We start from the raw sequence: 27,367 nt of genomic DNA, 5'->3' as shown, positions 1-27,367 counted from the left end.
GGTGAGAGAGAAGTTCCCTGAGGATTGGCTCCAGCATGAGTTCAAAGGCTTGGAAGAGTAAACTTCTGATCCTAGTGACTGACCAGATTGAATCCTGCAACATTATCCTGGAATATCTATATCCGTGATGGCGAACCTATGGCACATGTAGGAAGTGACTTTTTTTGTTGTCCCCAGCCTCCAGAGCTTCTCTAGGAGTCTCTGGAGGGTGGAGACAGCAAAAAATGTCACTTCTGGTCCAATCAGAAGTTGGCAAACGGGCCATTTCTGGCCTCCGGGAGGGGGGGAGGCCGTTTTTGCCCTCCCCAGACATACTGAGAGGCTTTGGAGTCAGGTGAGAGAGAAAAATGGGCCTACCACGCCATCGCGTGCTGAGAGCAGGGGGGGTCATGCACACATGCGCAGGGGCGGGGCACATAGAATTATGGGTGTGGGCATGCGCATCCCCTTCTGGCATACAATGGCAAAAAGGTTAGCCATCATTGATCTATATATTTGCGTTCCTTTGTAAGATTAGATTTTTTATCATCCTGCCTTTATTATTATTATTATTTAATAACTCAAGGGCCATCTGATCCTACCCATGGATGTATACCCATAAATCCTACTTTCTGAAAATGTATCTAGGACTGAAACTTCAGTCCTTTGTGAAATGAAATAAACATATATAATACTTCAACATATCCTATTTTCTCCACAGCAACAGCCTTGTGAGATGGGTTGGGTTGGTCTGAGAGAGAGTGACTGGTCCAAGGTCACCCAGCTGACTTCCATATCTAAGCAGTCCTGGAACACATGGTCTCCTGGTTTCTAGCTTGATGCCTTAAGCACTGAACTACACTGGTGTAAATTTCCATTGGCAGATATATATTGTTTTTTCTTAATCTAGTTTTATTTTATTTAAAAAAGGTTAAAATACAAAACTTCCAAATATTTTTTAAAAGAAAACAAAACAAAAATGAAAAGCAAACAAGACATTGAAAAAAGTGCATTAAAAACAAAAACCAACACGTATACATATATTATCCCCACCCCAGTTGAATGCTGATTAATACATTGTGAGCCCTTTTTCCCACGCTCTATTTCCCCAGAATAGAGAATAGAGAATTTTATTTTGTTGATCCTTGTGGAAATAAGATTGTTATTTTTCATTCATTTGAAGAGTTTGGGATTATAAAATTATTTTGATGGTCAGATACTACGTTCCATATATAGAGCTCAAAATTGTTGAACAGCTACAGTGGCATGGATCTTCTCTTGTTTTTTCTGTCAGAAACCTTCAAGAACTCAATAATTCCAGTGAGTTCTTTCCCAAGCCCCTCTGCTCTTGGACAGCTACTTTCTCTAGAGAAATCTCATTCCACTGGCATTAACAGAGAGCACTTTGTACCTTACTGGTGTGCTCTTCTTCTTCCTTGCATACAAGTATATTCATATTCTCTTCTAAGAGGAATGCAAGTTTATATTTCAAATAGGCATAATTAATGTATCCTTTTTATACATCTTATAAATATGTGAAAGAAGAGGAATGTTTAAAATGCAAAGCATAACAAATTTGTCAACATTCATTTAATGAATAATTAATTTCAATGCCAGGAATAAATGAAATAATCAACCATATTCAATCCAAGAACATGCCATATTTCCTTATAGAAAGGTAAAAGTTATACATAACAACAATATAAATCAAAGGGAAGAAGAAAAGAAAAAGAGCAGCTAGTAATTAGTAATTAATATAGTATCTAAAAAGTGATTCAGAAATCTCTAATTTCTTAGTAGGAGTTTGGTATAGTGATTGAGGTTCAGGCTAGAGACTGGTAGACTATAAGCTGGTCCAGCCTTAGACATATAACCTAACTTGGTGACTAAACAACCAGTCACTCACTCACACCTCTAAGAAGTGACAAATTAGTTTTGAAGAACCTCATCAAGAAAACTGCAAGAACTAGTCCAGGAAGTCTCCAGGAATTAAAATCAATGTATTCATTAATAATTTGCCGGTAGCAGTGGTGAAATCCAAATTATTTTACTACCGGTTCTGTGGGTGTGGCTTGGTGGGCGTGGCAGGGGAAGGATATTGCAAAATCTCCATTCCCACCCCACTTCACCAGAAGCATACTACAAAATCTCCATTCCCACACCACTCCAAGGGAACGATACGGCAAAATCCCCATTTCCTCCCCACTCCTGGGGGAAGGATATTGCAAAATCTCCATTCCCACACCATTCTGGGGCCAGCCAGAAGTGGTATTTGCTGGTTCTCCAAACTACTCAAAATTTCCACTGCAGGTTCTCCAAACTGCTCAAAAATTCTGCTATCAGTCTCCAGAACCTGCTGGATTTCACCCCTGGCCTGTAGTATCATCACTTTAAAAAGTCATTAGTAATTCATCATCACAAAGTCCTGGCTTAATTTATGGTTTATAGTGCATAGGGGTCTATAAAGCAGTTGCTGTAGTTAGATAGAGATATTTGCTCTGTTTTATTCTATATATTTTCTGGTTTTTATGCTATTTTTAATCCTATAGAAATAGGTGATACATTAAAATCATGTAGTAAATAAATTAGCAATACATACTCAATGAAGTAAATCAGTAAGTTCCTTAGCCACTATGCTACAAATGAATAATTTCACCAATAAGTTAACTATATCAATATGTATGATTCCAGAAATTTTAATACAGCCTGGTTGACTTGTTTTATGAAATATTTTTCATATAATAATAATTTATTAAAATTGTATGACACCCAATTCCCAATGACTCTGGATGGTTTACAGTTGTTGAAACTTTAAAAAACAAAGAACAAGACAAAAGCAGCACAAGGCAAAAGAACAATATTTAGAAATAAATAGACCCTGAGGGGAACAGAAAGGACGAAAGAGGCTTGATCAACCTCTCCAAAAATGCTTTCAGGATAGGAAGAAAAGTGCATCCAGATTGTTTGGAGGTAGAAAGGCGCATCACATTTGGCACAACAATTAAGCCAGCTTTCTTTTACCATAATCCAGCCAATTCAGACAAATTATAGCTGGAGTAGACTCTAGATGTCAACTGTATTGCATTACTTTCAGTGGGACAGAAATTTTGCTGCAACCATGAACAGTCTTCATCTATCTCCTAAGAAATCAATTACAAATATCTGCAGTTAAAGTTGAATAAGTGCAAAAATTATGCCAAATGGCACAGAGTCACAGAAAATAACACTATAATGTAACACACTAGGAGGAATGCTGATGGCAATTGCCTTGAAAAGTTTTTGTTTATGCTCACTTAAATTTATATGAACCCATCGAAATTGGCTTTCGATTTTTGTCATTGGGTTGCACAATTCCTGATTCTTTTACCTCATTTATACATTTTTAAAAAGTGCCCCAGCACGTTAAAAGACAGGAACAAAATATAAGAATAGAAAATTCCCTTTTCCTTTGCTGCAAGCATTTTGCGTCCTCTGAAATAATAATTTTTGCACTTCATAAAAGTTCAGTATCCAGTTGTCCATAGGAGACATAGATATGCATAGAACTAAACTGCTAATGAGAGCCAGCTTAGTATAGTGATTAAGGCATCAGGCTAGAAACCAGTAGACAGTGAGTTCTATTCAGTGGTGGGTTGCTACCAGTTTACCCACCTGTTCCTTGCATGAGGAAACTGGTAGTGACGGGTTTTGAAACCCGCCCCCGGTTCTAATCCCATCTTGAGCACAAAGCCAGCAAAGAGATCTTGGGCCAGTCACTTTCTCTCAGCCATAGGAAGCAAACAATGGCAAACCACTTCTGAAAAACCTTGTGAAAAGCCCATGGAGGGACTTGTGTCCAGGCAGTCTCCAAGAATTAGACACGGGGAGGTATAATACAAGTTATACTTTATTTGCCAGGGTTATTCTTTTGTCTTGTGCTGCTTTTGTATTGTTCTTAGTTTTTAAATGGTTCAACAACTGTAAACCATCCAGAGTCATTGAGAATTGGGTGCCATAGAATTATAATAAATTATTATTATATGAAAAATATTTCATAAAACAAGTCAACAAGACTGTATTAAAGTTTGCCTCCAAAAATTAGACATGACTGAATGGAGGGTGGGGAGAATGTTCAAATGTAACATCTTATACAAGAGCTCTTCAAAAATTAATTTTAATTTATATTTGTGTGAAAGTACAATATAACTCTGCTTATAAAGCTTATTTATTTATTTGAAATATTTATAAGCCATCTGTCTGATACCAAACTTAGGACAGTTCCCAATTAAGAATTAAAATATAAAAACTATATTAAAACTGTTTGTTGTGGTCCGCCAGCAACCTGCGGAGCTGGCAGCAGAGTCGGACAATGAGGAGGCTGGGAAGGAACATGGGCCAGTCCTGGAGTCTGAGGAAGGCTCAGACAAGGGCTCTGTGTCGGAGGCAGGGATGAGGCCAGGACCATCTGGGACTTATGTGCAGACTCCAGAGCCTCCAGAGTTGGACATCAAAGAGGCAGAGGAACAGGGGGAGCCTGTTCCTAGTGTGTGCATGCGCAGAACTGCCAGAAGGCAAGAACAGTTAAAATAAAAGAGACAACTCAGGAGTAAGGCTTGGAGTTTATTGGCCTCTCCCATAAGACATAAAGGAAAAGCAAAGGCATGTGGGCCTTTGCAAGAACCAATGTTGGTGTTGGTTTGTACTTTGAAGCTCTGTTTTTGACTCTGTGTTTCCATGTGGCCTTGCCAAGATAATTGCCAATTAGGTCTTTCGCAGCATGTCAAAGAAGATAAAGGTCGGTGTTTACCAGCCTTATCCGAAGGACTGTGGCAGACTTCTGTTGGACTAGGTATAAACTCTTGGTGATTCAGCATGTGCTATGAATGAAAGGAATTCACAGCCATTAAAATAAAAAAAGGGGGCTTTGGGACTAATTGTGTGCTTTTTACTATATCAGGAAGCCTAGGTCAGAACACTGTTAAAACAATAAACATTAAAAATGAAACACATAGTGCCTAATCAAGCTTCCAAAAGTAGTCATCTCACTTCTGTTCCAGTGCTTGGGAAAAAAGCCAAGTGTTCAAAGCTTTACAGAAGGCCAGGAGGCTAAAGGGGAAACCGGATCCATAGAGCAGTGGCTCCCATAGAAAAGGTATACTTCCTGCCTCACGTAAAGTCATAATGTTTAAGGGAAGTGACTAGGTGTGTGACTACCCTATCTGACTTGCTAGGACAGGTAGATGTCCTACGGGAAAGGTGATCCTGTAGATAACCTGGTTCTGTGCCATATAGGGCTTCAAAGGTGATAATCTGCACCTTGAATTGCACCCAGAAGGAAACGGGAACCCAGTGCTGCTCATGCAATAGAGCAGCGGTGACAAAACTCACTTTCATTGAGGGCTTCATCAGGGTTGTGTTTGACTTCGGGGGGCGGAGTCAGCGTGGGTGTAGCCAGCTTGACGTCACTCATGTTGGGGGCTCCTGTGGTGGCCCCAGCACTCTGCCAGAGAAAACGGGCCCCTGACATCCGTTTTCGGCTGTGACGGCCTCCTACAACCCTCTACCAGCAAAAGCTCTACCAGGCGGTCCTTGCAGGTGGCCCTCCTGATCTCTGTTTTTGCTGGCAGAGGCATCGCAGGCCACACCTTCACAGTTTACAGGGTGGCCCCAAGGCCAGATCTAAGCACCCCGTGAGCCTGATCCAGCCCCCAGGCCTTTAGTTTGACACCCCTGCAATAGAGGTATTACACAGGTAAACCTTGGGATACCCATCATAGCACAAGAGACGCATTCTGAACCAATTGAAGCTTTTGAGTGGGCTTCAAGGACAGCCCCATGAAGTAATCCAACTGAGAGGTGACTAAGACATGAGTAACTGTAAACAAGGCCTTCCAGATCAGGAAAGGATATAATTGGCACAATGGATGAATCTGTTTAAAGGCTCTCCTAGCCACAGCTACCACCTGCTCCTTCAGCAGGAGCCCTCCCAGGAGGACTCTCAAATTGCACAGGCACTCAGTCCAGGGAAGTGCTACCCCATCCAGAGTCAAAGATGAGGGCCTGGTAGTGGTGGGGGGGGAGGCAAGAATCCAAGACACTCAATTGCCAGAATTGAGTCAAATTTGGTTTCTCTCGATTCAGACCCTTTACAGCCTACATTCACTAAACCAGCACAGCCATGGCATCACCTATCTGGCTAAGGTTAGAGATATATAATTGGGTCTCATCTAATGATTTACATATAATGTGGCTATTTTTAAACTGGACTCTAGTTTGAAAATCCTCTACTTATATACTTGAGGATAAATTCTATTAAATTCAACGGAAGCAGCATTTTACTCATTTTATTGACCAGTTTTGTTCACCACACTATAAGAAAGATGTTGAGACTAGAAAAAGTGAAGAGGAGAGCAACCAGGATGATTAGGGGACTGGAGGCTAAAGCATATGTAGAACAATTACATGAACTGGGCATGGCTAGTCTAGTGAAGAGAATGACCAGGGGAAACATGATAGTCGTCTTCCAATACTTGAGGGGCTTCCACAGAGTGGAGGGGGTCAAGCTGTTTTCCAAAGCACCTGAAGGTCAGACAAGGAATAATGGATGGAAACTGACCAAGGAGAGATTCAACCTAGAAATGAGGAGGAACTTTCTGACAGTGAGAACAATCATCCAATGGAACAGAAGTTGCCTTCGGAAGTTGTGGGAGCTTCATCACTTGAGACTTTCAAGAAAAGATTGGACTGCCATTTGTCAGAAATGATATAGGGTCTCCTGCTTGAGCAGGGGGTTGGACTAGATGACCTATTAGGTCCCTTCCAACTCTGTTAATCTGTTAAATATTGTATTGCATGCACATACTCATACAATAGAGCAATCTATTCAGAATAATTTTGGAGCCTGCTGGTATATTTGGGCATTTATATTTGTAGCAGAGGTCTAATTTTATTCATTTAAATATTTATAATGCATAGTGGTTCTAGATTCTTTTCAGAGAAGCTTTACATTCAGTGTTAACTAAATGACTTTTCCCCTCTGTTTTTATCTAATTCTGCATACGAATATTTTCCTTCCATCTATGCCTCTTGGTTCTGCAAGATGCTCAGTTGTTCTAACTGGTGAGACATGCAGAAATAGGACCTTTGAAAAAGTTTTTCAATTATGATAAATATTTGCTGCTATGTGTACTGTCTGATCAATTCATCATATCCAGAAGTGTGTAGCACCTTTTGATGTTCTCCATGTCCCCCATTCTTCTCTTTTCATCATATCTGGATATGAGTGACAGCAGGCAAAGATCAGCTGTTTCTTATGCTATAGGACAATAGAACCATCTGCTTTTCTGTCAGACATCAACAGAAAAGTCTTTTTATTTTGATATCTAGATTGCAGACTCTGTTAGGTGCTGTGTTGAGATGCACATACATTGAATATGGAGAGCCATCATGGTTGTTGGGTAATATCTTCTCCTTGGAAGAACCTCTGGTGATGTTGAGCTACAGAGTCCAGAATGTCTGGAACTGCTGGAACTTACAATTCAGTAACATCTGGAGTGTGACAGATTGTATATGATAGTGTAATTACTAAAAAGCCTTTGTGTCAGTGTACAAAGTGTTTGCCCTCAAGTTAATACAGTAGACATGTGCTTGGATGCCGTTGTGACAGTTTGTGTTGGGACCTGTCAGAGGGTAGGTAGGGATAGGACATGCATACACACACAGAGAGAGCGCACATAAAACATATTAGCAATGATATAATGGAGCACAAGACCAAAACTTGAGTCTGAAAGATTTAGCAAGACTTTCTAAAATATTTATTATAAGAAAGTGGGATTGTAACATAATTTCCAACTTTAAAATATGCATAACAGTTAAAATAGAAAAAATCCCAAAATGATATATATATAGAATATTATAGCCACACAGAAATGTGACATTGCTCCACAGATTGTGAAGTTTGTCTTCTTTCTGATCTATAAATTTATAACTCCGAATCAACTACAGCCACTGAGACTACAATTATTTTAAAGGTCACCTATACTGATATAATTCAGAAAGGAGCTTAGCTTGAATGTCACTTCCTAACCAGCTGTTCACAGCAGTCCATTTTTTTTTAATTAGTGGAAAATGAACTTTTAAATTTTGAGAATGATTATCAGGTTAAAAGTTATGATATTTTCTCTGGGAGGAAATCCATTCAGTTACAGACATAGCATACATACATACATACATACATACATACATACATACATACATACATATATATATATGTGTTTGTGTGTGTGTGTGTGTGTGTGTGTGTGTGTGTGTGTGTGTGTGTATATGTGTATATATTGTTTATCACAATCTTATTCTATTTGCTTACTGTGAGCTCAGTTCTTGTTAATTCATCCAAGAACTCTTTGGGATATTTTAGACTTCAACCTGAAAATAGTTCAACTCCCTATAGTGAAGGTATTCCCTGGCTAACAAATGTAATTGGCACTGTGAACCCCGTCATCAAACAATGAGGTCATTAAATGTGACGTCATGTGACCATGCTGGCTTAATAGCAGCAATTCCAGTGATGGTTGTTAGGCACATTGCTCATGGCTGTTGGGTAGAGGATCATGTGATCAACATTTGCAATCTCCTGTCAGTTTCCCCCTTTACTTTGCTTGTTGGAAGACAACAGTGAAGGTTACAAATGTGATAACAGGATGCTGCAACTATTGTAATTGATAGCCAGTTGCTAAGTGCCCAAATTGTGATCATGTGACAATGGGGACATTGTAACAACTGCAACTTCAAGGACTAGCTATAAGTGTCTCGTTCAGCATTGTCGTAATTTTAAATAGTCGCTGAACAAATAGTCATTACCTCTATTGATGGTTTTCCTGGGCTCTTGAAATACTGTATGCAGTTCATTCAGAAAGTATTAAGACCCCCTTCACTTTTGTCAATTTTGTTATGCTGCAGCCTGATTCTGAAGTTGTTGAAATTCATTTTTTTCTCATTAATCTACATTCAGTACTCCATAATGACAAAGTGCAAACAGAATTTTAGAAATGTCTGTAAATGTATTAAAAAGAAAAAAACTGAACTATCACATTGGCACAAGTATGGCAACCCCCTAAACAGGAAACACATTGACTAGCAGGGATGTACCATTGTGTGTATTAGTTGTTGAAAACAAAAGGGAGAAATAGAAAGAAAGAAAAACCTTTAGTGTATATAATGCATTGATAAATAATGTAGCCAGAGCATGCAGAAAATAACTTCTGGAATTCCTTCCAACTTCTTACCAAGAGCCAAGGTGCACCTGTGTTTTCTTGTGTGTAACAAAGTGATGTTTCTAAGTGTAAATTTTTGCTTTCATTCATGTTGCACCAAGAGTGCTGGCAAAGGCTGTGTAAGCTGCAGGTGGTCCACTCTGGATCATGTGACTGGGAGGGGGTAGGACTTAGAATAGATAAATCACTAACATTCTGAGCCACTGAACAGTACAGGGATTCACTGGTGATTTTTTTCCTCTTTGTAGCCCTCTCCCTGATCTTTTTCTTTTGGTAACTTCTCCCTACTTACTTGGTTCCAGACTGTTCAGTTTTCAGAGTTTTCTTAAACTGTGGGGTGTTTGATGTTCTCTGAGTTTATTCGATTTCTTGCAGACATTTCATTACCACATTAGGTAACATCATCAGTACATCAACAATGTTACAGTTGAACTCTGAGCTACAAATATTCTCTTCCATCGATTTATTAAACTCGTTGACAGAATTTCAACCTCCTTTCTTTCAAACATTCTTTTTTTATTGGAAACAATAAAAATCCAACATACAGTATCTGTCAGCTGCAGGACTAGGATCTTAGGATCAATTCCAATAAGCAACAGTGAAGTATAGGGAGGACATGGAAAAGTACAGTGGTAAGAATATTTTCAGGGTAGGATAGAACAATTGCTGCTTGAAAATCATAGTAATTACCTTCTCTGGCAGAGAATGAGGAGATGACAGGCCATTATATATTTCTGTTCTTTGTGACAGATTATATAGAAGTCAGCAAAAATGAGAGTAATCAAGCAAAATGCCAGTGTAATAATATTTTTGATGCAATTCTGGCTATCTACTATTAATTTAAATGAGTGTCACAGTTTGCAAGGTTAGATTTATAATTAAAAGCTTTGTTAAAATTTGGTAACAATTAAATCTAACCAGTCAGAAGTCAGTTGTTTCATAGACAACAATTATTAACTTTTAGAGATCGGTAAATTAGAACTAGGAGGAGGAAGTATGATTGTTTTTATTTTTAAGTGAACTTTCTGTTACAAACACTTTCCTGGAAATATTGCTCAGAATCCTGCCAAAATGGTAGAAAATCATAGTTTAATGAGTTACGTTGTTACATTTATGCCCTTCACCAGTAGTGGGTTTCAATTTTGTTCATTACCAGTTCGCTCATGGGCGTGAGCGCATGTGCACGCGCGATGCTTCTGCGTATGCACAGAGACGTCCAGGCAGGTGGGTGGAGCCTTCCGCTGCCACCGCTACCAGTTCACCCAATCCGGGGTGAACTGGTAGCAAGCCACTCTAAAGAGCCTGTGATGAATTTGGCATGATATTGTTCTGCTCCTACCTTGTTTCTCCCAAAATAAGACATCCCCTGATAATAAGCCCAATTGGGCTTTTGAGCACATGGCAATAAGGCCAAGCGCTTATTTCAGGGTTCAAAAAAATATAAGACAGGGTCTTATTTTTGGGGAAACAGTGTATTATTCTTGCCAAGGAAGTAACATCTGGCCTAACTGTTATTTCTATCAAGGATGGCCAATAGAAGCCACAATTATATGTCCAGCATTATGCCCAGATCCATGTAATCATGACTGACACAAAATACATGTTTTGCATAATAGTATAATGATACGTATGATGTCAGTTTCTCACTCTCATGAGTCATCTAGTATTGGGGGTTAAAGTTAGCAAAGCAGCTGTCCAGCATGGTGTGTACAGCAATGGCTAGACTACAACTGAGTGGCTTTATAAGTGTTCTTGTTTCACTCTTTTGGAATTTGTGAAAGGAAACTTAATCCAGAATATACTTTCATTTAGAGGTATTCAGCATGTATTTAGGTATTCAGAGTTAAGTTGGTGATTCTGGGCATCTGTCAAGTGATATACTTGACATATCTTGTCATATAAAGGATGGGAAAATAGGTGAAAATAATTGCCTGAAATAATAATAGATCACCACATTTTTCATGCAAACATAAAAATCTTGTGAAAATTTAACATTAACAGTACATATAAAATGATGGAATTGTGACAGGAAACCTTGTACAATTTCAAAGAATATGGAAATTTAGGGAGATTTGCTGACCTCACATGAGTGGGGCATTTTAAATTTGACAGTTGCTATATCAGAAAGAAGAACTATGAACACCACTTTGCTACTCTTGCACTAAAACATTATTTGACATACTTATGGTCAATTAGACATTGGATGAAATATCGGAAATATATAGAAATGCAAACTTAAGAGGAGTCACTCTTTGATAGGTCAACTTTGCTGAAATGAATTTTGAAACCAAAGTGATTGAGAAAAAGGGCTGAATAATAATCTAAGGACCAACTGAGTTTCCAGACAACTCTGCTTCAGAATAGAAACCAAAAATGAATGAACTAGAAATTGGGGAAAATGAAAATGACCAGTAGCTGCTGGAAAAAATTGCAATAATGCTAAACTGATGAAATGGATATATGATGCCATATATGGCCCATGACTTTATATTTGTGTCCTGATGCCTGATTCAAAATTTATATGCATCATGCTGTATACTGCTCTTCGTCCAGCCCAGCAGGTTTGAGTCACAGATACTTTTGGATTCAGAAGCAATTACAACATTAATATAAGAACATATGGCTTTATTCCAAACCAGTATAACAACATAACATTTACCATAAACATAACATCATAACATAAAATAGCAATCAGATAATATTCAAAAATATTCAAAACAAAAGGAAGACAAAAGATTTCTTCTGCCAGTCAGGAAACCCAGAAAAATGATGGACAGTGGGCTTCTTCAGAGCGATTGGTTATGCAGCACGTGTCTCAGTCAGGTCTGCATGGAATTTCCATCTCATGGGGATTGCCAACCATCTTGTATACATTCTGAAGGATAATTAGTCATTTCTGTTCTCCAAAGCATTGACTCACTTGATTTTTCCAAGCCAAAGAGATACCCTTATCTTGTCTTATTCCTGGAATGCATCATCTATTCCTGCCAAGGACAAGACCATCCCAAGGTTAAGCAGTATTGAAGATGAGAAATATCATCAAATTTTGCACATACTTTCCATATCAAAGAGAGGACAAAACAAAGTATCAGCCTTTTCATGGTTAAAATAAATGCTTACTTAATTGTCTGTTACATACTGAAACATTATGTGACTCAGTATTACACAGCATTTCAGAACCAGGTCATTGTTTTAGGGAGAGGGGTTCTGTTGTAACTTCAACTGGTTATTAAGGGACTAATAGTAAGTTGGAACTTTACGTTCCGACAGCCTCACAGTCACCTGAGCACATTTCGGGTGTTAGCAAACAGTTGTTTACAGTATCTTGCAGTCACATGACTGCAATTCACATTTTTTGCCAAAATGTGGCAAAAATAAAGCAAAAATTCAGCAAGAAGAAGCTGAAGAAGCTTCTTGGACGAGAAGCGAAATGTCTTCAAAGAAAAAAGAAAAACCAGAAAGTCCAGTTGCCTCTTCAAAAAGCACCTTTGGGACAACCATGACCTGGATGACTGAGAATCTCCATAGACACATTTAAAAGGTTATAAAATCAAGTTGGTCACAACTTACGACCATAATGGACAGGTTTCTTTACAATTGTAAGTCGAGAACACACATCTTTATAATTCCTCTTCACCCATCTTCCAGTGAAACCATCTTTACCATATGCACATGTCACCATTTGTCCCTCTTGCACTGCTACTGTAGACACCATGAAACTGAAAATGATTGTGCTAAAACTCAAACTTCATGTTCAAGCAAAAGACTCATACTTCGATGTACTAGTTTTGCTAAGGATTTGTGATCTGACAGGACATTTGTAAATGTTACTCCTAACAACTTTTTTGGCATTGTCATATATTGTTGTAAAAGCATCTGAATTAGAGGGGACTCTTGTTTCAGAGATTAACAGAATATCTTTTAGAACATAATTTGTGGCTTTCATAAACAAATGAAAAGCTATCAAATATGTTTAGTTAAATTACTTCCCTGATTCGTTTTGATTTTTAGGAGCCTTAAATCAAACAAAGTGGGGAAAAAAATATCCAGCATGCAATGGTGCCAAGCAGTCACCTATAAATATTGATGAAGATCTCACTCAGGTAAATGTGAACCTCAAGCAACTGAAGTTCAAAGGTTGGGAAGAAGAAACTTCAGAAGACACCTTAATCCATAATACAGGCAAAACAGGTACAGAATACATATTCATATTTTATTTGATATTCATAGAAATTTTTGTTCACATGTGAAACAATTATTTATAGTTTTTTTACAGTCTCTTGATTTATTTTATCCTTTTTTATCTTTTTGAAATTAAGATTCTTGCAATTAATGGGAAGACAGCTGGCAATAGCAAACAAACATTAAATCATGAGGCCTCCAGGCACTGAAGAAATATATTAACAAAAATAGCCCTTGAAATAACATAATTCCTATAATCCAGTCCTCTCTATTTTCTGAATATAAATATATTTTAGTATAATATGCATGCTATTAATACAGCCCACATTGTGCAAAATGTTATGTCACAAAGACCCAGCTAATATTTTCACAGAGTGGTTTATAAAGATATATTTAAAATGTATCATACTTAACTGCAATGTTCTATTTCAAGAGTCATCATTCTAATTATTGAGTTTGCCATGTACAGATTATCAATGATTGATAGGTCACATAAATAAATGAGCTGAAATAAACATACCATCTATCCAATTGGTATTTAATCATATAGAATATTATTTGTCTAGAATATGTATTATAAAACCTGCAAATCTTCATATCAATTGGTTCTAACGATTTGTATTCTTTTTGTATAAGAAAAGGCTAAATTATTCCTCAAAACACACATTTGAATCACTAAATTACTTGAAAACTGATGGGAAATTACAAAAACTTGAAGTATGGAATAGAAACCTATTGAATATTCACCAGGCCTATAAAATATATTTCAACATTTGAAATTGAGCTGTCTATTTAATTAAATTTGATATAATATTTAGTATTAATAAGTTTCCCTACTGTAATATATTGTACTATTTATCTGCTGAAGCTATGTAGTTGCAAACGAATTGCATTGCTACATAATTTATTTTGTTTTTTTATTTTTCAGAGAATTTTTAATGCGAATTGAACTTTTGAAAATTATAAATTGAAAAAACAAAATTGATATATAAAAACATTGTACTTAAAGTGTTCAAAATATATTAAAGTTCATATAAGTAATCTTATTTAATATAACATGCAAACTCTATATACTAATGCTTAGTTTAGATTCATTTTTAACTACATTATGTTAACATAAATAGTAAACCAGGATTACATTGTGTTTCCACATAGGCAATGGGACATGTTTTCATAGAAATGGGTAGTAGAAATGCTTGATGGTGCATGAACATTTAAAGGTGGGAGGCAGGGAGAAAGAGCTATTAGTAATTCCTTGACTCTCATCTCTAATGTCCTTAGAAATGATTACTTTAAACATTCAGCAATACCACAGTGAGAGTAGAGAATAATAGTTAGCAGTTAATTAGCAGTAAAATTAACCCTTTCTATATTGGAGTCTATCTATATATTTCCATAATTCCCACACATAAGGTATAAATTATTACTAGGTTAAATTCAAACCGTATTCTCAGTTGAAATATATGAATAATAAGCCTAATTTAACTCAAATTCTGTTGATTTCAGTGGGGGGAAATGTAGTTAACCTATTTTAAATTTCAGTCATGGTGTGATAGCATTTGATTTGATAATCTTAAAATTAATGCTGATAAATTTGAAATGCAAGTTCCTTTTTTCTTCTTAAATATAATGAATAATAGTTGTTTTTTTTGTTTTTTTCCAGTGGAAATTAAGCTGAAAAATGAATACTTTGTGATTGGAGGAGGATCAGAAGCAATATTTAAAGCAAGCAGGATAACATTTCACTGGGGGAAATGTAATGCATCTCATGATGGATCTGAACATAGTATAGATGGACAAAAATATCCTCTTGAGGTAATTTGATTTAATAACATTATAAATATCAATATACTGGTGCACATTCATTTGCCTAGACATTAATACATTTCCCTTTGTTATGATAACCTCAATTAGTTCCAAAGAATATAGCTAGTTTGCCATGTGTGCTAGTTCCTAATTCTGGACCCAATTTTTGAGGTGCTGCTTTTAGTCTTTCAAGGGGCACAGATTAGGTTTCATTCCACTGGTTGAATCCTTCTTGTACCTTAATGTTTTCTTCAATCCCCTTTTCAGATTTGTTGTATGCTCTTACCAGAGAGATGTAGCTAAAGCTACTCACTCAAATAAGCATGTGTTAAGGGTACTAAGCGAAAGGGAACCACCATAGACTCTATTTTTCTAGTTAACATGACTTTTACCCTTTTACTGCCACATTCAGCTTTAGTTTCCAACACTTATTGAGTTTTAATTTAAGTTAAGCAATGGCAGGGCTGAAGAGCACTATTGTTAGGCTGTGTTTAGGTTAGCCTTAATCCAGCTCTGCCTATTATGGTCCTATTTTTAACAGTTATAAAGAGCTTTTTGCTTTCAGATTTTTATTATATTATTTTTTAGCAGAACTGGTATTTTATGGGCTGCCCTGTTACTTTCCTTGTTATTTTTTACTGCTGATAACTTTAGAACAATCAGAACCATCTAGAGTTAGCCTCTTCTGAAATCCAACAAAGTATCAGTTGAACAACAGAGGATTATGCATGGCTTTGGAATCATTTAAAATATTGCTAATGTCCAGTGCTACCAAATAACATTGATATGTATTCCATTATTAATGGAAAAATAATCATTAACTATATAATTTTGTAATAATAATAAAATTAATTTATAATTTAATATCCATATATTATATTGATTGAAACCAAGTGTTACACATCTGAACATATCAGTGCTTTAAATTTCTAAAGTTCCTGGTATAAATTATCTGAGGGACCGTCTCTTGCTAGTCACATCTACCCAACCCATCAGAACGGGAGGCAGGGCATGTTGCGGGTCCCATCCCCGAGGGAGATACACCTGGTGGGACCCAGAAGAAGGGCCTTCTCCATGGTGGCTCCCTCTCTCTGAAACATCATTCCCCCAGAGATTAGAATGTCTCCCACTCGAATACTCTTCTGGAAGGCGCTGAAGACCTGGTTCTGCCAGCAGGCTTGGGGAACCCAGAGTGGGATGAAGCCCATTAAATGGCTCATGTGATCTGCTGTCACCAGGGCGGGGAGTGGGAGTTGGGGGGCGATTTTGTTATATTGTACTATATTAATTTATTTGATTGTTTTTGTTAGTTTTTATTGTTTTAAATGTGATTTTATATTCTGTAAGCTGCCTTGAGTCTCCATGGGTGAATAGGCGGTAATAATATAATAATATAATATAATATAATATAATATAATATAATATAATATAATATAATATAATATAATATAATATAATATAATATAATATAATATAATATAATATAATATAATATAATATAATAATACAATACAATACAATACAATACAATACAATACAATACAATACCAATACCAATACCAATACCAATACCAATACCAATACCAATACCAATACCAATACAATACAACCAGAACTAATGAATGTCCTTCTTTTCACTGTTCTATTAACTTTTTTAACTGTATTATATTATAGATGCAAATCTACTGTTATGATTCAAATGAATTTTCAGATATCGACAAAGCAATTGAAGGAAATGGGAAATTAAGAACTTTATCAGTTTTATTTGAGGTAATAGTTTTTAATGATTCTTCAACTTTGAAATGTAATTGTTTCCATTTTGAGGGTAAGAGTTGTACTATATGTATGTATTATTGTTAATCATTTTTGCATAAGAAGAATTAGCTTTATTTTTAAAAAGGTTTGGGCACTAGTGTGTGTCTGTGTAAAATATTAAAAGAAGTATAATTTTTATTATTTATTAACTATCAAACTAACAATATCTTGCATGATTTCTTATTGAAAAAAATCCAATCTTTCTTCAACAGGTTGGTCTGGAAGATAATATAGATTATAATTCAATTATTGAAGGAGTGGCCAGCGTTAGTCGGTTTGGTGAGTCTGTGATAAAATATGAGAAATTATATGAGGTTATCAATTTTAATATTCTAAGCCTGGTAATATATGAATTTATGGAATCTGGATACACGGCAAAAAATTGTTCAAATCCTATAGCTGAAGTTATATAAATGGTAGGGTTCCGCATGCCATCCAGTAGGCACTTTGCATCTCAATGGAAATTCTTCAGAACATGCTTAGATGCCATGCCAAATGTTCAAAAAAACATGGCTCTAATTCTGTGCAAAACATGTCTCCAAAGGATTTTAATCAGCCCTGCTCCCCTATTATCACAGCCATAGTATTCAATATCATTTTATGTGAATAAAGATTCTGTTTTATTTTTTAAAAAATAACTTTACATATCATGACAAAATATGAACCTGCCTTATAAAGGCCAGATAGAACAATAGTACAGGATTGAAACTCAATATTCATTTTGGAATTTATTAAGAATTGGAATCCAACAATCTAACAGTTATGAGTTACGGTGGTGATTAAAACAACAACAAAATACAACAAAATCAGAAGTTAATGGCAAATCATTTCCATAAGATATGTGAGATCATCTGGAGTCAGGTTCATCTCAAAGGAAATTTTATTTTAGTGCACAGGTCACCTTTGTGGCTCCCTCAGACCCTAATCAATATAAGTAAACTAAGAAAAAAAATAGTCAAAAGTGTTTCATTAGCATTTAAGTCAGGAATAATGTAAATCGCACCCAAACAAGCTGTAATAGCCTCCTTTATATTTAGTTTAAATATTACGGATTAGAATAATATGTATCAAAAGAGTGGCTATAGCAAATTGTTTATTTGAGATCTGGGTTTTGAAATAAAACACAGAGGAAATATAACACATTACTCTCAATAAATATCATCATGGCATGTTGTTCAGCAACCCCAGTGAAGAACAGATTTAAGGCATTGAAACCCTGCTGTACAAGTACCATCTCACCCTTCCTGAAATGGGTCCGCCAAGCATTTCCATGATAGAGGTGCTTCTGTGTTCTGTTTGGGAAGAAGAGGCATGGAGAAGAGAACTGCATCCCTTTTTCTACCAAAAGCAAAGTGTGCCACCATGATGGAAAATGTGTTGCAACAATGGACACTTTCTGTAGTTCACAAAATAGATGACAGAGCTGGTGAATTGTAATCACTTCTGTTGTTTATAAGAGATCCACTGGAGACAATAACAGGCTCAGGGAGTTTAGTGGAATCTGCAAATATCAGATTCCCACCATGACAATTTAAAGGAGACTTATAATTAAATATAGGTAAAGGTTCCCCTCGCACATACATGCTAGTCGTTGCCAACTCTAGGGGGGCAGTGCTCATCTCCGTTTCAAGGCCGAAGAGCCAGCGCTTTCCGAAGACATCTCCGTGGTCATGTGGCCGGCATGACTCAACACCAAAGGCGCACGGAATGCTGTTACCTTCCCACCAAAGGTGGTCCCTATTTTTTCTACTTGCATTTTTACATGCTTTAGAAACTGCTAGGTTGGCAGAAGCGGGGACAAGTAACGGGAGCTCACCCCGTTACACGGCAGCACTAGGGATTTGAACCGCCAAGCTGCCGATCAACAAGCTCAACGTCCTAGCCCCTGAGCCACCGCGTCCCTATAATTAATAATCCCTATATATAATTAAATATATACATACATTAATTTTAAGAATTATTCTCCTGATGAAAGAAAAAGACCATGTAGCCTAGCTTTGTTTTTTAGCATAGGAAATTCATAACCATAGCATTAAAGAAGCAATCTCCACCTCTAATTTTTTTCTTCAATTGGTATCATAATCTAATAGTTCTTTTTTTCTTTATTTCTGATACTGATACTAAAACTGCATCTATTCGGGTATAGCAGGAAAATATCAGCAGGAACAGAGAGATTCCAGGATCTATAGGAGGAGCAAAACTGAGCTTGAAAAGGCATTTGGCTGGATGAGTGAACATTTTAGTCCATGGCTAGTGGCCACTGATTAACAATCTATCATACATGAATTTATGTAACAGGGATGCTTTAATTTGGTTTCCTTTCACAGACTTAAAGCACCAATTTTGCCCCTTAACCCTTCCATTTCTCCTCATTGGAAAAATTAGGTACCGTCATGGTAGACTTGGGAAATTTTAAAAGATGTTAAGGGAGCCTTACACCATTGCAAAGTTTAAGGCAGCCTTTGTCCCCCAAATTTTGGGCCTGGCATTCTATGGCTCTGTGAGATATAAATTGTGTGTTGGAGACAAGGCAAACTACAGGTTTCCTTATTTATATTGATCTTGAATAATCTTGAAGACAATTCAGTCTTGAATTCTAACCTAGACAGATCCATGCCTTCATCTAGCTACCCCATTTCTACACCATGCAATTCGGATTTTAAAATATCATCATGGGAACTTCTTTATATTTTGCAGGGAAGAAAAATGAACTGGAACCTTTCATTTTGTTGAATCTTTTGCCAAATTCAACAGACAAATATTACACTTACAATGGATCTTTGTCAACTCCTCCATGCTCAGAAACAGTTGAATGGATTGTGTTCAAAGACACTGTTAACATTTCAGAAAACCAGGTGATTTATACATATCTGAATGAAAGAGTTGATCCTAATGGTAAAGAAAAATGATATGCAGCCAGCATCAGTCGACAAATCTACATGATTAAAGTGAAACAAAAAATAAACAGTTGTGGTATCTATATCTACACTAGCTTTAGGAAAAGCATGTTCTTTTCCAAACCAGCAAAATATATTTGCTTGTTGGTGATTAGAATATCTGTACCTACAAACTGACGTTGTGATAATATGGATTGTAGCTATAACAATGTTGACCAAATAACAAGTATTTTGTTAAGGCTCAGAATGAACTTCAAACTTTACAGTGTGCTACCTCATGTCTTCTCTTTCTCTTCTCCTCTCATGTACCACCTTTTATTTCTATTGTGGTTTAAAATGCCATTTTGATGTACATCTGAATTCTTTTATTGACAAAAAGAATGACAAAATGAGGTTCTGAGTGTGTTTCTTTTATTTATTTATTTATTTATTTATTTATTTATTTATTTATTTATTTATTTATTTCGATTTTTATACCGCCCTTCTCCCGGAGGACTCAGGGCGGTGTACAGCCAAGTAAAAATTCAATATATAAACATTAAAAAGAAGTTAAAAAGAAATATTATAATGTGGCCGAAATTTTAAAACCATTTAAAATCTTAAAACATAAATACCCTAATAAAATTTCAATCCAGTCCCGCTTGAATAAATAGGTGCGTTTTCAGCTCACGCCGAAAGGTCCGAAGATCAGGCAATTGACGTAAACCGGGGGGGAAGTTCATTCCAGAGTGTAGGAGCTCCAACAGAGAAGGCCCTTCCCCTGGGGGCCGCCAGCCGACATTGCTTGGCGGACGGCACCCTGAGAAGGCCCTCTGTGTGAGCGTACGGGTCGGTGGGAGGCACAAGGTAACAGCAGGCGGTCCCGTAAGTACCCAGGTCCTAAGCCATGGAGCGCTTTAAAGGTGGTAACCAAAATCTTGAAGCGCACCCGAAAGACCACAGGAAGCCAGTGCAATTGCTCGGAGATTAAAATGAAATGGGGGGTGGCATCAAAGTGAAAATCCCTGCACAATACATTGGAGTTTCTTTAGAACTATAGTGACAAAAGAAGAGAAAAGGGTCCATTGGAATGGAAGGTATGGAAAGAATTTAATAATAAAGTCAGCAACCTTGATATATTTATCTAGAAAGATTCAAATTTTTATTTTTTTAAATGTTTGTCCATAGTTTATGAATGCTCTAGTTCTAAAGAACTAATGTTCTGCTGAACAAAAATATTATATAGGAAGAATCAGGCAACATAACATTTAAAGTAATACATATTTCTCCATCATCTGAATGTAGCTTTTCAAAAATGTATTCCTTACTAAATTCCTTCTGTGTTTCCATTTCTTGTCTTATTCCAGCTGTCAGTGTTTTGTGATGTTCTAACCATGCAGCAATCTGGTTATGTGATGCTAATGGACTATCTACAAAATAATTTTAGAGATCAACAGCATAAGTTTTCCGGCCAAGTATTTTCATCATACACTGGACAAGAAGAAATTCATGAAGCAGGTACTTGTGTGTTAATATTGTGGGCTTAAGCATAATTTTTGCCACAGTGAATTGCTCCTAAGGAAAACAATAAGAGATCCTTATTCAATTGTCCATATGCAGAGAGTTTTAAGACAATTATCTCTTGTGCTAATTAGCTGTGAGGCATGAAGCAAGGAACAAAAAATAAATGGGCAAATAAATTCAATCTTGCCCAAACTTGAAAATTTGTACAGCATGATTATCTGTCATGCAGTTGAGCTTTTGAAGCTATATCAACATAGTCCTGAGGATGCACACATAAGTACATGCCTTTACATCAGGCTAGTGCCTTCTAGATACCTTGGGACTGTTTGCACATTTGGAAAACACCAGATTATATAAGGCTGCTCATATTACCTTCACCTTGGTTAAGTGAGCTATCACTTGCAATAGATATAACTCCCGTTCACAGCAAAAAGTGTGGATGTTAGATAAGTGTCATCCATTTGTGATAATGGCATCTTGCAAATGCCACAATTTTGTGTTTCCATCCTGAGATCTAAAACAAGTATATAAACTGTGGTAATTGGTCTCACACACACACACACACACACACACACATTTGTCACACAACTCATTCCACATAGATTCCATGATTTGTTGTTTTAGTATAATCCAACCACACTGTGAATGAGCTTAGTTAACCAAAGGCCAAAAAGCAATTAATACAACTGAGTGACAGTTTTTTTGCCCACTGGATAAATCAAGTGCTCAGAGTATCTGCTCAGTCTTAACAAAGGAATATGTAACTAAATCAGGCAAATGTTCATTAATACATTATCTGTTTTTTGTTTTATTCTAAAAGAAGCTTTAAATGGGTCACACATTAAATAAGATTGTGTTATTAAACTTCAGTTTAATAAAATGGGGAAAATACCAATTTAAAATTTATTTTATTATGCAGGTTTAATATTGGAAAGCTATACCGAGTAGTGAGTGCCCTCTTGTGTTCAAAAGATAAATTCTGAAATAATGTTAGAGAAAAACACATAAAAACAAGTGAAATCAATTTAATGAAAATTGATTGGGCTATGGTGACATCTCAATAAATGAGTTAAGGCTTTTTTGTCTGAATTTAGGCCAATTTATATTTTAAGGTGGCTCCATTGAACTAGTTTAAATCTAATTAAAGACAGTTTAGCTTTTCTGGCCTGGGGGGAATCATTGATTTTTACTACAATACTACAGAACGTGTTTTCATTGCACCCAAATTATCCAAGCATTCACAGCAATTCTATACTTAATTAGATATAGAATGACCACTGTTGTTTTTTTGAAAACCAAACACTGTCTCATAGTCTGAGGTAAGATCTTCTGTCTTAAAATGAGAAGGGATTTCCAGATTAAATCTCCAAGCTTAAAAAAATGTGAGGAGGGTAGTATCATATATTTGTAACAGAGATGATCATATCAATTATTCATCTCAATTCCTTGGTTATTTTTATCGTTCTAGTTCATGCAATTATATCACAGCAATAGTACAAGTTTTATTTATTTCCTCATCATATTTATTCGATTCCCATTTTTAAAAGACATAAATTTCACAAGTTAACATGTGCTTCTAAAATGTTTATATAAGAACTCATACTATATAAAGAAATATATTACAGTATGACAACTAAAAAATGAGGCTAACAGTTCTAGTAACAGCTCTAGTGTGGATTATGGAGTATAGTACTCAAGTCTTTTGGGGAGGAGGACTATATATTGCTTAATTAAAAATTATATTTATTTTATGGGTGAAAGCCATAAATGTGAATTTTCTCTCTGTAGGTCTATCTTATAGTTGTTATTTTTTAATACATAGTTGCTATAACTTGTAAACCACCTTTTCTTTTTTTAAGTTTGCAGCTTAGAACCAGAAAATGTTCAAGCCGATCCAAAGAACTATACCAGTCTTCTTGTTACTTGGGAAAGACCACGAGTTGTATATGACACAATGATAGAAAAATTTGCTGTTTTTTACCAACAGTTGGAAGGAGAAGACCAGACAAAACATGAATTTCTAACAGATGGTTATCAGGACTTGGTAAATGACATTTTAAAAGGTTTTCTGTGAAGATATTCTATAGAACTGAGAATCAAAATGTATGGGATTGCACAAATATAGTGGATTAGATTAGGATAAACTTGAATTTAAAATGCTTCAGCAGGATAATTGTTATGACAGCTTTTGCTTACCAAGTTGGTTTCACCTAATGCAGTACCTTAAAGCCCAATCTCATTCCTTACAACCATTCCCTTACTAAGACAGTTCATGGATTGTGTAAATATTGGTATAAAAAAGATCTTGCCACAGAAATAATTGGCACCCTGTTGGTGAAATTGGTCTGATTATGAGATTAATATACCATCCCCACAGGCACATAGTAATCTGCCTATCTATTGGAATCTGCAAGTGGATTAGTAGTGGAGTTTCCCAGGTTTATGGTACTAGTGAAGATGAGCCTTCCATCCATGGATATGGACCTAGAAACGAACCAGGAATATAAGGTCATCATGGTAGCCTGTTTATCTCTAGCCTAACTCACAATTGGGATTATGTTTTAGATCTGGTTTTTAATTCAGGTCTATGGTAACATGATCTGGAACAGAGTGATGTCACTTTTAATGCCATGACATGAACACATCTCTCCCTATTTGTCTTGGAGTAATCTGTGACTGCTCCACTGCAGGATGATAGGATCTAGTTGGATAGTCTACCCCAGCACCTGATGGATTCTTATTGGGTTTCAGAGGGAACTTGGTCTTGCCTTGGTGCTCTGGTACATGGTTCCACCAGGGCCTTAGAAGCTTGGAATGATGATGATTGAAGTATCCATGCTGATTATCTGAACACTTTTCAGCCAGATTTTAGACCTGGTTACACGGTGGCTCAGGGGCTAGGACATTGAGCTTGTTGATCGAAAGGTCAGCAGCTCGGCGGTTTGAATCCCTAGTGCTGCCATGTAATGGGGTGAGCTCCCATTACTTGTCCCAGCTTCTGCCAACCTAGCAGTTTCAAAAGCACGTAAAAATGCAAGTAGAAAAAATAGAGACCACCTTTGGTGGGAAGGTAACAGCGTTCCGTGCGCCTTTGGCGTTGAGTCATGCTGGCCACATGACCACGGAGACGTCTTCGGACAGCGCTGGCTCTTCGGCTTTGAAACGGAGATGAGCACCGCCCCCTAGAGTCGGCAACGACTAGCACATATGTGCGAAGGGAACCTTTGCCTTTACCTTTACAGCACTGTAATAGCATTGATCTCACCTGCTGATGAACATTAGTAGAATTGGGGGGGAGGCTTGGGCCTGAGCCTCCTGTTCTTCTTGGTTTGCTGGGCATGTTGAGGCAGGAAGCAGGCTCATGCTTCCTGCCTCAACATGCTGGTGGGTCCTATAACTGACCCAGGCTCCTACACGACCTGTCCCACCCCCCTGAAGCACTCCTACACCCTTTACCTCAGACTCCGTCCATTAAATAACTCAGAAGATCACTGAAGAGCCACAACTAGGAGTACTGGGATTTCAGTTATTAAGCAAAACAGTTACATGACATACCATTTAATGATCACGTCACTCAACAACCAAGATTCAGGTCCCAGTTATGCTCGTAAATCAAGAATTACTTGAATTGGCATTTTGTCAGTGTCTGGGGATAGGGAATAACTTTGGCTCAACTCTGGCAATATCAATGGCTATGGGTTTGGAGAACACTCCTGGATCTGAAGGTTTTTCCTCTTTAACTCTGAGTGGAGTTACATTCCCCAAACGGAGTTGATATGCTGCTTGGATCTCTTTCTGCACTCATGGTTAATTGCAGGGTTAATCATGCCCTGATTCTGTAGTTCATTTCTTGAACTACAGTACTTTCTCATAGTCATTCCTGGTTTAGTTCCCTTCTGTTTTGATTATTACAATCTGCTCTACATGGGCCTGCCTTTAAGAACATTTAGAAGATGCAATTGATCCAGATCGTGGCATTAAGAGCAGCTTGAAATGCCCATCTAAAACCAATGCCTCATGAGGTGAACTAGCTCCCAGTAAGCTTCTGAGTGCAAATCCAGGTGATGGTGATTGCTATAAAGTCTTAGAGAAAAATTGTTTGTGGAACACCCTTTTTTATTGTTTCTGCTAAACCTATCAGATGGAACAGGTTGGCCCACTCCAGGTCTCATCTATTAAGCAGATATGCTTAAGATCCAGACATGCTTTCTCTGTCCCAGCACCTGTGGAGGAGCAATTCCCCTTTGTAAACTCAACTTTGTAAACCTTAAAAGATTTGACTTTTCCCACAAGCATGAACCTGGTGGGTGATTTGCTTATATACTGCCTGTTGTAAGATTGAAGGGATTGAATTGTTATTGCAGATGTTTTAAAATTGTTCTATTAGGTGTTCCTTTTGCTTTATTACTTTTAGCCTGCCAGGATCATTGCAGCAGACTGGCAGTCACATAACCTGTATAAATAAATACATAAATCTCTTACAATAAGACAAATGCTCTGTCTTACACATTGGAAAAAAGAATCAGAACACTAAATACAAGCTTGATGGACATTACCTTGTAGATGACCCTCACCCCGTTAAAGACCTTGGAGTTTTCATATCAAATGATTTAAGTGCCAAAGCCCACTGCAACTACATCACAAAAAAGGCTTTAAGAGTTGTAAACTTAATCTTGCGTAGCTTCTTCTCCAGAAATATTATACTACTAACCAGAGCATACAAAACATTTGCAAGACCAATTCTTGAATACAGCTCGCCTGTCTGGAACCCACACCTCATTTCGGACATTAATACAATTGAGCGTGTCCAGAAATATTTTACAAGAAGAGTTCTCCACTCCTCTGAATACAACAAAATACCTTATGCTACCAGACTTGAAATCCTGGGCTTAGAAAATTTAGAACTACGCCGCCTTTGGCATGACCTGAGTATAACTCATAAAATCATCTGCTACCATGTCCTTCCTGTTGAAGACTACTTCAGCTTCAATCGCAACAATACACAAGCACACAATAGATTTAAGCTTAATGTGAACCGCTCCAATCTTGATTGCAGAAAATATGACTTCAGTAACAGAGTTGTTAATGCCTGGAATGCACTACCTGACTATGTGGTCTCTTCCCAAAATCCCCAAAGCTTTAACCAAAGAGTATCTACTATTGACCTCACCCCATTCCTAAGAGGTCTGTAATGAGCATGCATAAGAGCACCAACGTACTTCCGTTCCTGTCCTAATGTTCCCCTTGATTGTATCCAACTCGTATAATTATTCCATGCTTATACTTATATATATGCTTATATGTCATATAGTTATTTCATGCTTATGCTTATATATACCGTTGTGACAAAATAAATAAATAAATAAATATAAATAAATAAATAAATGTATTATCAGAAGCATAAGAAAAATCTATAATTTACTCATCTGAACAAATAATTACTCATCTGAAACAACTTACTATCACAAATGATGACAAAATCAGTGTTGTGCAGTTCACCCATCATTTAAGCCAATGATATTCAATTTCATATTGATTACTTGCCTTAATGGACATTCAGTGCAGCTTTTAACTCCAAATGTTTTTATGCTTACTCCCATTTTAATGTTAAATGTCCTTGTGGATTGTATCAAAAATATCATCTGATTATCTTATAAATGGTTGTTATAATGTTATAAGGTAATTCCTCTGTGAATCAGCTGCATATAATCATATACTAATACAAAACCTCTAGGGCTTAGCTAGAGATACTATCCTCAGTACCAAAATAAATAAACTTTAAAAAGTTTTAAAAGTCTGCATGAAGTAAATTTCCAAATGCTGCTGCTTCTCCATCTACACTTTAAAAACTCTCTGGATTCTGTATAACACAATGAAGTGGGACATAGGCATAACTGGAGAATAGACTCATTCCAAATCTTAGATAAGTTAGCT

The 27,367-nt window shown here is 36.8% G+C and overlaps 1 protein-coding gene across 3 annotated transcripts in view; it reads left to right on the top strand.

The window, feature by feature from the left end:
• PTPRZ1 (protein tyrosine phosphatase receptor type Z1) overlaps positions 1-27,367 on the top strand; it is a 135,265-nt gene that overhangs the window by 64,999 nt on the left and 42,899 nt on the right. For all 3 annotated transcript variants that reach the window (XM_058191331.1, XM_058191332.1, XM_058191333.1), the window contains exons 3-9: positions 13,242-13,421; positions 15,076-15,227; positions 16,893-16,988; positions 17,246-17,312; positions 19,731-19,888; positions 21,277-21,427; positions 23,293-23,477. In XM_058191331.1, the coding sequence (XP_058047314.1) occupies positions 13,242-13,421; positions 15,076-15,227; positions 16,893-16,988; positions 17,246-17,312; positions 19,731-19,888; positions 21,277-21,427; positions 23,293-23,477 (989 nt within the window). The remainder of the gene's footprint in view (positions 1-13,241; positions 13,422-15,075; positions 15,228-16,892; positions 16,989-17,245; positions 17,313-19,730; positions 19,889-21,276; positions 21,428-23,292; positions 23,478-27,367) is intronic.

This window comes from Ahaetulla prasina, chromosome 7 (genome assembly GCF_028640845.1).
Source record: "Ahaetulla prasina isolate Xishuangbanna chromosome 7, ASM2864084v1, whole genome shotgun sequence".
Lineage (NCBI taxonomy): Eukaryota > Metazoa > Chordata > Lepidosauria > Squamata > Colubridae > Ahaetulla > Ahaetulla prasina.
The sequence above is the reverse complement of the archived record's forward strand: the minus strand, read 5'-3'. Positions and strand labels throughout refer to the sequence as shown.